The following is a 13,087-nucleotide window of genomic DNA, read 5'->3' on the forward strand; positions in this document are numbered from 1 at the left end:
TATTTTTGCATCTTTTACTTCTAATAATATTATTTTCTATGTACAGTTTTTTACAACTAAATTGACAGCTTCACAATTCAGACATTTTCATCTGTCAGTATTATTAAGCTGGTATGGTCAGCTGCATTTGTCTCTATAAACCCTAATATGATGGCTCTCAGTCCCACATCTTTCAGTCAAACGGTTATGTATAAATGGAGTATCAAAACTTATTTTCACTGGCACATGGAAAATGATTTTTTTTTTGGTACAAATACTGAGTAATTCATCACCAAACCTCTTCTTTTTAGCTATTTGCCTACTGATAACAATTATAATTAGCTCTTATTAGCAATTTAAGGAACTGTATGAAAACTGAAGTTCCGTTCCTGCAGTGTTCTGATTGCCTTGCCATTTTCAGTAATCTCAGTGGTTCTTAAGGCTGTTGCAGAAGTCATCCCAACATTAATTGACATAGTGTAGCTGAAAATAACTAACATCAAAAAGAAAAAAATATCCCCTGATTGTTTTTCTTCTAGCAGCATTTCCCAGGAATGTAGTAAGGCTGTTCATCTGTGCCACTGAATGGATTCACAGAGTGAACGGTTTTTCAGAGGTCTTCTCTTTTTTTCATTATGATCTGTCTAATTAACGATGCTATTGCTGGCTTGATACTTTCTATCGACTCTTCAGGTCTCCAGAATTTTACAACTTTACCCTCAGGGCTGACAAGATATTTCCAGAAATTCCAGCGAGGTTCTTTCTTTGAAGAATCTGTAAGAATGGCATAAGATAATTTTAGTGACGCCCTTTCTCTTGTAATTGTTTCATTATCCTGCAGCGATTCTACATATATTCATTTTGAACTATATTAGTAATGTTATGACTGTAAGAGGACTCAGTGATAATCAGTGGGTATGATGGTGTAAGAGATTATTCTTTTACGTGATTCTTGCTTCTTTCCTATCTTTTCTATTGCCCTTCTTTCCTTCCCCGTCTCCCTGATTAGGATTTATAATAAACTGGTCGGACCAACATTTGAACCATTGTTTCTCATGCCAGGTATACAGATATTAAAAGAACCTCATCTCCCTCCTATGAATTGGAGTGAGACAGATGGAAATTCTGACCCAGCTAGTAACCATATCTTTGAAGACTTGTTTTATCAAGAATCAGTCTTTAGGTGACATAATCCCAACTCTAAATACTCTTTCAGTGATTATTAATGTATAAGAATATCTTGAGTACAAATGCACAGGGGATGGAATGATGATGCTACAAATGTTTCACTGGTCCAGCAAAATGTCTTGCTGGTGCTATGAAAGTAACAAGAAGTAGTTGTGTGAAGGCTCTGACACCATGTTCTACTGCCAGTGAATTCTTTTTTGCATTGAGCTGTTAGTGCTGGAAAAATGCTAGCTAGAAGTCAAAGTCAGGAGATGTAGCATGAAGATGTTCAGCCTTCTGAATGTCAAGACAAGCAAATGAAGGATAGTTTCCTCTTTAACTGAAGACGCACAGTAATTTAATATGAACAAGTGTGATTCAGAAAGGAAAAAGTTGTTATTTCAAAATGTGTGAGCATCAAAGTATCTTTTTCCCTGTACGTGAGAGTACTGAGTGTGTGAATATAGCAGACCTGGTTCTGTATTATTATCTGACACTGGGAGTTATTATCTGGGTCCAGTGCCATCCAGCTCTAGCACCTACTTGCCCTTGTCTTCTCTGTAATCAGAAGAGAGGCATCTCCAGAGTGCATTCAGTAATTCCACTAAGTCAAGGGGCAATTCATAACAGTAAGGGTTTGCCTGATATATTTAGTGACTTGCCTAAGAGGAGATAAGAAGAAATGCAATTCAGATGACAACAGCAACTACTTAAGAGTCTCCTAAAAGAGGAGGAGCATGACAGTAGTTTTCAGGAATGTATACAGAGAGTACGGGAAAAAGAAATGGGCTTAAGTGGTTTAAGACATTTCATTTAAATGTTGATACAGTTTTATGACAAGAGGAGCTGTGAAGAACTGGAATAGAGAGAGAGGTACCTGCATCTCTCATAGGACTACTGTGATTATCTGGAGAAGCACCTGTATCTTGGTAGCTACAGATACTGGCTTGGTATTAGCTTATATAGCTGTGATCCCGTTTGTGGGCAGGAAGATGCAGTACATATTTGGGCCTCCTCCTTCCTCATTTAAAGAGATGTTAGAGAGAACAGCTATGTTCTAAATATCCTTCTTTTCATAATATCCGTTTTTAGTATTGGTCAAAGATGTGGCCAAAATTCAGGAGAAACAGAGGCTTTGTGACGTTTTTGGACAACTGAGCAAAATTTCATGTTGCTTGTGAGAGTGTGAGAACCTAAGTCAGCAAGTGCTTTCTGCAACAGTACTGCACAGTGTTTGTGAAAGTGGGATTTACAGGTTGGGTCCTGAAGCTCACAAGACAAATTAATGCATTAGTGGTTATATATCCTATAGTGTGTAGATTACAGTACTTACAAGCAAGACATATGAGTCTATGCTAAAGGAGGATTTTCTCATTTGCATGTTTTTATGTTAAATTTTCCAGTAATATTAAGGCATCCTTAGTTATATTTTTCTCTGTAAAAAAATAAAATGCTTTCTAACAAAAGTCATGTAATCTGACATAGGATTTTGTAGATGGTTCAGACCTTTGAACCATCTACATCCATCACTGTATGTTTCTATCGAGGTTGGTCACAGTAAGATATTTTATTGTCAATGAGGAGAAATGGATGCATTCAGGGTACAGCTCTTTTCACTCTTCTTTTTTTTTTTTTTTTTTTTTTTTTAATATCCTCATTAAAATGAGATAAGTTGTGTGCGCGAAGAATGCCTTTTTTTCTCCACAGACTATGAAGACAAGTAATGTATGCTCAGACTGGGCCTGCTAAACTCCGACTGGAGTTGAAGAATACCAGTAGAAGGTAGCTCAGTGCAGGAAATAAAATAGTTACCTATTAAAAATTTAAAGGCAGGCTCTGCTTCTGATCCCAGGATCTTGATTTTGTGGAAAACAGGGAAGGTTACTCCGTAGTTCCCTTTGGCAAAAGCCTCTATTTCCTGGCTTGAGCCAGGCTCTGATTCTCCGAACTGATTGCAGGGGAAGGCCAGCACAGTGAAGTGGGAGGGACCAAACTCCCTGTGTAGTTCTTGCAGAGCGATGTAATTTTTGTCTGTGTGTTGGCAGTAACTCGCCACGTTTACAACCAAAGTTGCCTTTGGAGAAATAAAGTGAGAACACTGAGAAAGAAACCGGAGATGGCATAGAGATTTCATTAAGTCTTAACACGAGATATCCCCCTACTGTTGCAGTGTTGTTCCTGCCTGGGAGCTAGACATAATTTATCTGATCATTATTTCTTTAAGCTGATAAAATAATAGCAGCTGAAGCATTTACTTTGAGATGTCCTGCTTTAAACATTCAGTAAATGCATAAACTTAAAGCTTACAGTTTTAAGTAAAAAAAGCTGTGTATTTAGAACAGACATTAAAGCCATATTCTCAGATATACCTTTAATATTCGACAGAACATGCTGCCATTCTTAACTAAGATCAAATGCACAAATTCAATTGCAAGACTATATTAATTTATAATGAATAAAACATTTTTTTTTTCTTTTATTAGTTCTAATAGTTAATTCTGGAAGCAAGCCTAAAAAAAATAAATTTCTCTCTAGCTTATTGCTTATGTAACAGGAATTTAGCACAAAACTCTGCTGTAAGTTCTCACAACAGACTGTCTTGTTCACCTAGAAATGGATGTCTGCTTTCCAATGAAGAATCAAAGAAAATACATAAAGAAGTTGTAACTTACTTTCCCTCTGTACTTCTCCAAGGAAACGATTCTTCCCCGCGAATCCTTGATTTCAAAAGAGTAAAAATCTTTAGTTTTAGGTTTAAAAAATCTGAGTTGCAGTAGGCAGAGGACTGCCGTGCAAAAAACCATTGACAAAAAAACAACAAAGATTCTAGCTTTAGGCACTGAATATTTCAGAGGATAGGCAGTTGTGAGAGGCTCCATTTTTGAAAAGATCGGAGCCAACGCAGGCCTGGAATGTGAAGGAGGAGCTGAAACATGAAACTCGCAACTCAGACTAGAAAGGACAAGCTGCTCATTTTGACACAGTTTCAGAAGCAGCCATTTCACTTCAGGATGCCGCTGCTCGCCTTTAGAGTGCTCGGTAAAGTATGGAAATGCCCCCTGCTAGGAAAAAATAAATAAATAAAAAGCATGTTGCCATCACCTAAGGATGCTGATTGCTCTGTTTGGCCAGCTTTTTGTGGAGCACTGTATCAGCTTGCACACTGCCTTGTGGAATTGCCCCGGATCCTTGTTTTGTGTCTGTAATGCAGCTCTGGCACCCCTTAAGCCCCTCAGGTGTCCCTGGCACAGCTGCTCAGTGAGACAGGCCTGAGTTTGAGCAGTCTGGGGCCAGCTGTGTACATAAGTCAGGTAGAACTGCAGATAAAACTTCGGGTTTGAGTGTGTCTGTTGCTTTTCAGTGGCTTTGATACCACCTCAACTTCACTTGATTTGTACAATATCATAATGGTATGTTGAATAATTTCTATCATGTTCTCTAAATAGATAAGCTGCATGTTTCTTGAACAGGAGTCTACAGAGAGATTCATACTGTTCTGTTGGGAGATAATGTTACTATAATTCAGTACCTATATGGATGTTTCTTGTGTCCTGGGGATATGTGAGGCTTGGAGTCAGCCTGGCCATGAGCCTTCAGTGCATGGTGTTTTAACATAAGTGACAATGCCAGCTTTAAAAGCAAATTTGAATGTGCTTGATTTCAGAAATGGAAAATGCAACAGGCAGGATGCTGGTGCTTATGTCTTGAAAGCTTGTAATTTTCAATGAACATTATATGAAAAATACATGCTGAAATATCTAACAATGATTAAGAATCCTATTATACTTGCTGTTCTTCCTTACTGTTCCTGATACTTTCACTCTTTGCTCTAAATGTTGCTTTAAAACTATCTGAAAAGCAAAATCTTGTGTTCAGTGTTATCTATGCTCTCACAATTTAAATTTTGGTACATTTTTTAAAATTTTAGTTTCTCTGATGCACTCGTTTAGGAGTTGTTTTTTTGAATGTATTTAAAAGTAAGAAATGTTAATCTGTTATTTGATCTTGGTTTAGTATTCGTAAATATGTTAAGTGCAGTGTTGAAAATAATGGCTTGAGCAAGGCATCCTGGTAGTGAGAAAATTCTGAAGTCATAAATGAAATAAATCTTTCTTTGGGCAAAGATAGAAAGCCAGCCTGGTTTCAAACAGCCAACATGTAGTTTTGTCTGAGTGTTTTTATCGCAGGAGTGACCAGCCCAGGACCTCAAACTAAATGTCTGAAAGGTCTGGTCTTTCATAGACCACTATTGTATCCTAGAATGTGAGACACAAATTTGGCTTTCTTCTCTTATGCGTGATCATGGCAAAAAGTGCACGTTCATTTTTTATCTATACACCAATAAGAACTAGTTACACCATATCCTCATCATGCCCTTGTCTTACTGCTCTTCAGGCTTCCCACTTTTGCCTGAAATTTTGCATTCCTTAGTTTAGGTTTTTGTCACTTGCCTTGACCTGATATTGTTAATTCATTCAGGAGTGTTTACCTGACTAGCAGAATTTTTCATTGCATATCTATATACATATTTTCTTTTTTCTTCCCTTCTCCCCCCCCTCACTTTCTATGTGCTGCTTCCCTTCTCTCTGACACTTAAATCCCTAAAGTTGTTAACTTCCCTTCTTATTTGAATATTTCTTTATGGAATGGTAAATATCCTGTTGATCAAAATACGTGGTAGTAGTAGCCCTCCTAGCTTTGAGCAACTCCTGTGCAGTGAGGGTAGCTGCTTCTTCTGTGTGAGCTGGGAACGGTAAACCCCATTGATCACTGTGTCAGGAGTCATATTCCTTAATTCTTCACGAGCTGAACCTGTTTACATGCAAGTAATTGAGTTTATGGGCTGTCCAGGCAGCTGGTGGAGTCACCGTCCCTAGAGATGTTCAAGAATCACACAGATGTGGGAGACATGGTCTGTGGGCACGATGGGGATGGGTTCATGATTGGAATTGATGATCTTAGAGGTCTTTTCCAGCCTTAATGATTCCATGATTCTATGACTCTTGTGAAAAGTTGCTCTCCTGAACTCTGATTACTTTATACTTGATATTTCTCTTAACCTAGAGATCAGTAGGACATTTTGATTCAGTGACCGTGAATCTCTACCAGCTCCAGTTTTGGTGGGACTCCTGCAGCTAGCAGTGGGCAGTGAACGCCCTGTTCGTCACAGTGCGCTCCAGCCCTGCAGCCACAGGAGCTGTGTGGAGCAGGATACCAGCAGCCCCAGTCCATGTGCAGAGCTCTGGAGGCTGTCCTCACCCTGCAGAGTTTTAGCCAGGCAGGAGTCTACACTCAAGTGTTGTCCGGGTGTCCTCAGGCCAAGGTCCATTTCCATGGCTTGCTTGTTCTGAGAGAGACTGAACTCATGAAGACTTGAGATAGTGTGACAGGACAGAACAACATTCTGTGATGACGGGTTTTGGTGTTTTGCCTCCCTTTGCTCGTGCAGGCCCTGGGTTCAGACGGGACCACGTACTCCGGATTTGAGAGCTCCATCAAGAGGAAGCTGACGGCCAGCGTTCCGGTGGCGAGCAGCCCTGTTGTCACAAGGTGGCAGCAGCGACATGCGGGAGGCCTCACAGCAGAGCCGCGCCGGACCCGCAGCGCAGGCCTTTGTGCCCTCCGGGGCGCCCGGCTCGTCAGCACGCGCGGGAGGACTGCAGGTGGGGCGGGAGACAGGGCGGCATCGTGAAGGGACTGCTGAAATCAGCAGGAGCAGGCAGCTAGCGCAAGGTGTGCCGCTGTGCTCCCCATGTCCTAGTGGACAAGGGCTCCGGCTGCTGCAGTGGCAGTCTGTGCAGGCAATGAGATCAGAGGCAGCTTTCCTCTAGTGGGATTACACTGCTGACATGGTGAGAGAGCCAGGCCCAAGGTTCTGGCTACTACTGCACAGGCAGATAGGACAGCAGGCCATACATCTGGTTGACATCAAATGTGGGAGTTAAAAAACAAGCCTAAACCTCTTTTTTAAGCAAGTAATTTCTGTTGCAGGCGAACTTTTTTTTTGCATCTGCAATAGAATCTCTTTTGTTGTTGCACTTTTGCTTATGGAGTAGCTCACAATAACTGACAGGACAGAAAGAATTCTTGCAGAACACCTCTCCCTTCTGCGTCTCCTTTCCACTGCACATGGATACCACTGACCTGGCCATAACTGCAGAATGTTGACCAGTCTGCGTGCCTGGGCATGTTGTAGTGCACACTTACAGACAGCACACTGATAGAGAAGCCTGCCCTATGTTATTCTCCCCTCTGATGCCTCAGGCTTTAGGTGTTGCCTGTCTGCCAAGGAGCACTCGCCTGCAGTTCATCTTAGGGAGAGGCTTGTCTGAATGCCGTTTAGAACACTGCTTAAACTTTCAGGACTTTGACATGGTCTGAAGAACTGACTCTGGAGGAGGTTATTTTTCTCCATCCACAACAGAGGGAGGCTGAGGAAACAGTAAGAGTTTAACCTTTAAGCAAGCTCACTCCTACTTCAGTAGTGGTAAGGAAAGGTGGAGAATGGTTTACACACTGCATATACAAGAAGAGCTTCCTGGAATAATGAGGGAAATAAACAAAGCACATTCCTTGATTAATAATGGAAATATTTAGACAGCAAATAAAAGGTATTCTTTAGCATTCCTGATGTGTTCCCATGAGGCTATGACTGTGACTGTTGGAGACAAACTGAAATTCTGTCTTCTGCAGAGCAGAATACTCTTCAGCAGTGTGGACATAAGGCATGCCCAGCTGTTGGAAAATCAGGCTCTTAAGCAAACTCAGTTCTACATTATCTCAGTTTCTAGAACAGAAAGTCCTGGATGTTGTTGCCACCAGCACTGGTGAAAACCAGTATGACTTGGATTTTATGTGAGGTAGGATCCTCTGTAGCCAGTGAATTGAGCTACAGAAATAAATATAGACTGTTTATAAAGTGAGTGAGCAGTATGACATTTTTTAGACATCTACTTTAAGATGAGATGAATAGCATAAGTGTCTGTTTCATTTCTCTAACAATAAAGGGAAAACAGAGAGACCAGTTCAAATGTCAGTGTTTGTATTGTCCCATTTAGTATGTCAGATAAGCTTTTAATAAGTAATGTGCTGAAAAGTACTTGACTTGAAATAATTCTCTGTAAATTAAAAAAAATACCTTTAGTTTTTATTATATATATAATGTATATATATATAAATTATATATTTATACTATTAAAATTGTTTGTTTGTTTTCAGTGATGGATAAGATGCTTAAGAAACCCTCCATCATGAAAAGTGCTGTGACTCTGTCTAGCAGGCACACTGCAGCAGGCTTGGAAAGGAGAAATGACAGGAAAACTGAACTACAAAAGAAGCAGGCGAGTAAATGCTTATAGAATATTTGCTGATATGTTTTATTACTTCATCTTTTGTGCAGATGCTACCATATTTACACGAGAACAATAACAAGAAGAGATCAGTTTAGGAAATGTCCACTAGAAAAATGTCGGGAACAATTTCTATATCATTAACTTTATTTTAGTGTATTTCTCTTTCTGAGTAAAACTAAATTGAAGGGCGATGAATGACTCAGTTTTTCATGTGATTCAAAACCACAGTGAAGATCATTTTTTCAGTCACACAGGATGTAGTACATTTTGTCACGTAGACAGAATGGGCTACTGTAAAAATTTTGCCAAAAAGTAGCTGTGAATAAAGTTTTTCGTCATGACTAGAAGCTAAAAGGTAAGTAGTTATGTTTAACAGTTATTGGTAGAGGACAGAAGAACGCATGGAATCTACTATGTGAAATAAAGGCTTCAGATCTCTTCCCACTCTGGTGCTGTTTTTTATTGCTTAACACTTTACCCTTCATTTTTACTAGTGGCCACTGACACAAAATTTCGTTTCTCTTTAGGCTTTGTTTATTTCCTTTTAGTCATCTTAAATAAACCCACTCATTTTTGTTAACTTACTGAAAACTGACTTCTCATATGAATCACGGTGATACTTATCTGTGTTAATAAAAGTTATTACCATTACAAATACTGAAAGCAAGGTCAATATTTTCATGCTACCTGATTGTGACTATGTATATATTAAGTTATAAACTTGTAGTCACTGACCTGCATTCCCTTTCCTGGATTACACCAATTACAAGGTCATAGATACCTATTTTCAAGTGGTGACTTTTTTGAGAGTAACTCCTGAGTGAGGAAACTTGATAGCTGCACACCTAATGTTGTTGCTTGTACTGGTTTACAATTCTTAATATTGTTGAAAAATTCCCATGAGAGTGTCAAAATAAACTTCAAAGAAAAAGAGGTATTGTCAAGATAGCTGGACTAGAAGTCTGATTGGTTGTTTCTTTTAATACTTGTACTGTTGAAGACCACTGAATGTTGCAAAACAACCTATGCATTTACAACATCTTGAGAAAACCAGTTTTCATGACAATCACTTTCCTTTCTAAGTAAGCAAATTATTCTGGAAAAATCACATGTCAAGAAAAGTCCTTTCCAGCCTTTTCACCCACCGTGATCTTATTGGAGAGAGTGCATTTTAAGATTGTTGAAAAGGGGTCTAGTAATCTTAGTTGTATATACCCCACAGAGAAATTAAAGGAAACCTTTTTGTGAGATAAGTATGAAGTAGCATTGGTAAAACGTACTTTTTTTGCTTCAGTTTTTATGTGATATTAAAGGTGATTGCAGTGACTTTACTAATGTCAGTGTTAGTCCTTCATATCTCATTCTCTTATTCAGAGTTCTACACCAAGGACCATAACAACTTCCTGTAAGTTTGTTGTGCGGGTCTTTGAAATAACATTGTGGGATAAAATCTTCTCACATTCCAGTGAATGTATGTGGTCTTCTTGTGAGACAAAAGATTGCTTCCTTGTACATACAGTAGGTTTTCCATAGAAATATCTGCACTTATTTTAGAGGCACAGATGCAAGCAATCAGATTAGCTTTCTGCCAAATTGACTGTATAAATCATTCAGAAAGTTCCTCTCAAAGCTGACGGCTTGCTATAGAACAGCTCTGATATTTGAAAAAGAAGAACTTTTTTCTGGTTGTTTTTGCAAGACATTTCTTATCATGATTACAACAGGGTTTTGAGGAAGAATAAAAGTGAATGTGTTTGGAAAGATAGATTTCAGAAAAAATTTAAAAAAGAACATACTAAATGGCTGGTGAAAACATCAGTGACATTTCCACCTGGCTGTAAATAAGGAGTTAAGGACCAAACAGACAACAAGCTTGAGAGCATTCATCTCAATGAAAAAAACCAATAACATTATGAAGAAGTGCGCATTATTAAGGATTATATATACATACATACATATACATATAGTCTTACCTGATGATCTCAGCCTTACCTGAATTTATCTGAAGACTTAACATAATTTTTTTGAAGAAGGAAAAAATTCCAATAACAATTAAGGTTTCCCTGTACTTTTCTTCTGCATCATCTGTTTCTTTGACCCCTGGGTAGAGGTTTATATAACAAAAAATTCTTAGTTCTCTGAGACACTTTGCTTACATTTTTAGCACCTGTGGATTCAAAATGTGGTACTGGTTTAACAAATAGGATCATGGAGTCCAGACATTTGGACTTCAGCCAGGGTGAGGACTACAGTAGGTTTTATGCTGAATCAATTACTCTGAAGTATATGCACCACAGAACTGATCAGACCTAAGGCATTATATATATTGTCTGCATGCAAAGAAACTTGGTGTTGTGTGCTAACAAAATGAGCCTGAATGCCAATTCAAAGGAGGGCAAGAAGACACTAAAACTGAGTGAGTAACACATAGAGGCCTAAAATATCTTCCAATAGTAAGATGACCTTGTTCAAACAGCTTTGTTAGAATGTTTATGATCATTAGCAGTGAATTGGTTTTTATGGAAGGGAAGATCATTACTGTAAATGGAACATGCGGTTTGGACATTGATATTCTGTATCTTTTGCTGAATTCCTACCCAGGAGTCCAGGTGTTTTAAAACTTCTATGTGAAGAAAGTTCAATACTTCAAAGGTAGTTAAGCTAACCATGGTACTTAAATATGTTCTTGACAGATTTCTTCATTCATATTTTCACTTCTATGCATAGACAGAAATGACTACTCAGCTTCTAATGGTCCAAGAAACTGGATATAGCATGGCAGAAAGTGACATGAAGGTCTGTGAAAAAGCCAGTTGCATCTGGAAAGGTATGTTCCACTGTAGCAAATACCCCATGTACAATGAATGATAAGATAGAACAGGCTGCGTCTACACTGAGAAAATCACCAGTTCCCACAAATGTTACAGAATAGTGCAAGGTGGCTGAGATGTGTGTACTGCTTGGATCCACTTGCCCTGCAGTTCCCATGGCCTCTGATGATACGGATCTCCACCTCTTCCATTGTGGTTAAATGCTTTATCTATCACCTGGCTTGCCTTTTGGCCCCATCAGACACATCGGTGGCCCTAAAAACAATTTCCCTTTGGCTTTCCAGTTTCAGATGTGTGAAATAATGTAGGTTTTTGCTGCAGACTGGGCCCAGGGTATCTATTAAATGGTGTGTTGGGTACATGAGAGAGCAAGACATGCAAACCTGATGGGATCTTGCCACACCTGCCTGTAAGGAAAGGTAGGTGGTACAAACTATCCCTTGCTCTAGTCACGATTTCATCTAACTGGGGCCTGATTGATCTCCTCCAAAAATATGAGAATGAGTGAGCATATAGAGACTGTGAACGAGTGAACTATAAGCCAACTGGGATGCGAGGAGCTGATCTGTAAAATAACACAGATATTACAATTTTTTTTTAATATGAGGTTGTTCATTAGGCATCAGGCCAATATTTTGTTATGTTCCGTCTTAGGTCATTTTTTTCTGTGGTCTAGCTATTTCTGTATGTGCTGAATTCTTAACCAGTCTGGACCTGATTCATGCTCATGTAAGGACAGTGAGAAACAACCTCTATATGAGCCTGAAGTTCAGCTCCTGTGGAAGAAGTTGTGAAGTATGTGATAGACTGGTATATATTTGTTACTGTACAAATAAAGCTTAATTCAGAGCCTTCAGAAGCATCAGTATAGGGATTAGTCATAGTATTTTTTTCCTGATGGCAAATGAATACATGTATCAGGTATACTGGGTTTTATTCCACCCACCTACTTGTTCACTGAGTGGTCTTGTGTTACAATACTACTTACCACTTCTCGAGTCTTATCTTGAGAACTGACACAGGCATGTGAAAATCAAAATTCTTTCAAAAGCCAGTGATTATCTTCCAGTACTCCGGTAAAATAACACAAAATGAGATAATGAAGCTTAATTTCCACTGATAAAAAAATTCTATAAAGCACATTCGTGTGTCCACAAAGTATGTGAATAGAGCTGCAAGCGTGATTTCTATGAATTTGAAGTGAATTACGCATGAGAAGAAAAAAATGAAATAAGTTATACAGATAATTTCATCCTTTCTCGGTGCTTAACCCCAGCTATCAGTATTAGAGATCATTTTCACAGTATCTCAAAAGTGTTGTCATTCTCTGGCTGTTGTAACTAAGTGCTTCAGTTTTCTTAAACCGTTGTACTTGGCTGGGTTTGGAAGTGGTTGACAATATCAAAAACAAGACAAAACAAAACAAAAATGTAGATGTTTAAAATACATATTTTTCTGTACACCCTAATCACAGTTCAGTGATATTAAACCTTTTTTAGGGTTAGAATGGATTGTTACATGTTGTATTGGGCAGGTAAGGTCTTACAACCAACCATTCCTGCAAGTCTTGATTTTTTTAATTCCACAAACTTTTAGAAGAAAATCGCTGTGGCCCTTCTCTTGCTCATCTGCTTTTATTTGTGTAGAGGATTTGACTGATTTGCTCTGTATTATATGCATACCACTGATATTTCTGGTGCACTTGACCCCAAAGTACCTGGAGCAACATTGAGACAGTAGAGAGGCACCTCTCATAAG

General features: G+C 38.9%; 2 protein-coding genes across 3 annotated transcripts in view; one reads left to right on the forward strand and one right to left on the reverse strand.

Moving 5' to 3' along the window:
- Positions 1–4,319, reverse strand: GPX8 (glutathione peroxidase 8 (putative)). 2 transcript variants are annotated; one of them, XM_052670182.1, is made up of 3 exons: positions 3,819–4,074; positions 2,959–3,220; positions 1–753 (listed from the first exon to the last, which is right to left on the reverse strand). In XM_052670182.1, the coding sequence occupies exons 1-3, from the start codon at positions 4,023–4,025 to the stop codon at positions 590–592; spliced, it is 633 nt and encodes a 210-aa protein (XP_052526142.1). In that variant the 5' UTR covers positions 4,026–4,074; the 3' UTR covers positions 1–589. The 2 variants fall into 2 exon arrangements, with proteins under 2 accessions (XP_052526142.1, XP_052526143.1); XM_052670183.1 differs by lacking the exon at positions 2,959–3,220 and having other exon boundaries at positions 3,819–4,319.
- Positions 4,158–13,087, forward strand: part of CDC20B (cell division cycle 20B) — a 26,316-nt gene continuing 17,386 nt past the window's right edge. Inside the window, exons 1-4 of the mRNA XM_052669994.1 lie at positions 4,158–4,190; positions 6,596–6,809; positions 8,365–8,490; positions 11,230–11,325. Of these exons, the coding sequence (XP_052525954.1) occupies positions 4,158–4,190; positions 6,596–6,809; positions 8,365–8,490; positions 11,230–11,325 (469 nt within the window). The remainder of the gene's footprint in view (positions 4,191–6,595; positions 6,810–8,364; positions 8,491–11,229; positions 11,326–13,087) is intronic.

The sequence above is a fragment of the Tympanuchus pallidicinctus genome, unplaced genomic scaffold, assembly GCF_026119805.1.
Source record: "Tympanuchus pallidicinctus isolate F22 unplaced genomic scaffold, pur_lepc_1.0 scaffold9, whole genome shotgun sequence".
NCBI lineage: Eukaryota > Metazoa > Chordata > Aves > Galliformes > Phasianidae > Tympanuchus > Tympanuchus pallidicinctus.

Excerpts from the sequence above, each read along its gene's own strand:
- GPX8 (XM_052670182.1), bottom strand. The coding sequence starts at position 4,025 with ATGGAGCCTCTCACAACTGCCTATCCTCTGAAATATTCAGTGCCTAAA. Across the intron at positions 3,221-3,818 it reads TGGAGAAGTACAGAGGGAAA|GCAACTTTGGTTGTAAACGT; the intron begins GTAAGTTACAAC and ends ATTTCTCCAAAG. Across the intron at positions 754-2,958 it reads TGCCTTTAAATTTTTAATAG|ATTCTTCAAAGAAAGAACCT; the intron begins GTAACTATTTTA and ends CCATTCTTACAG.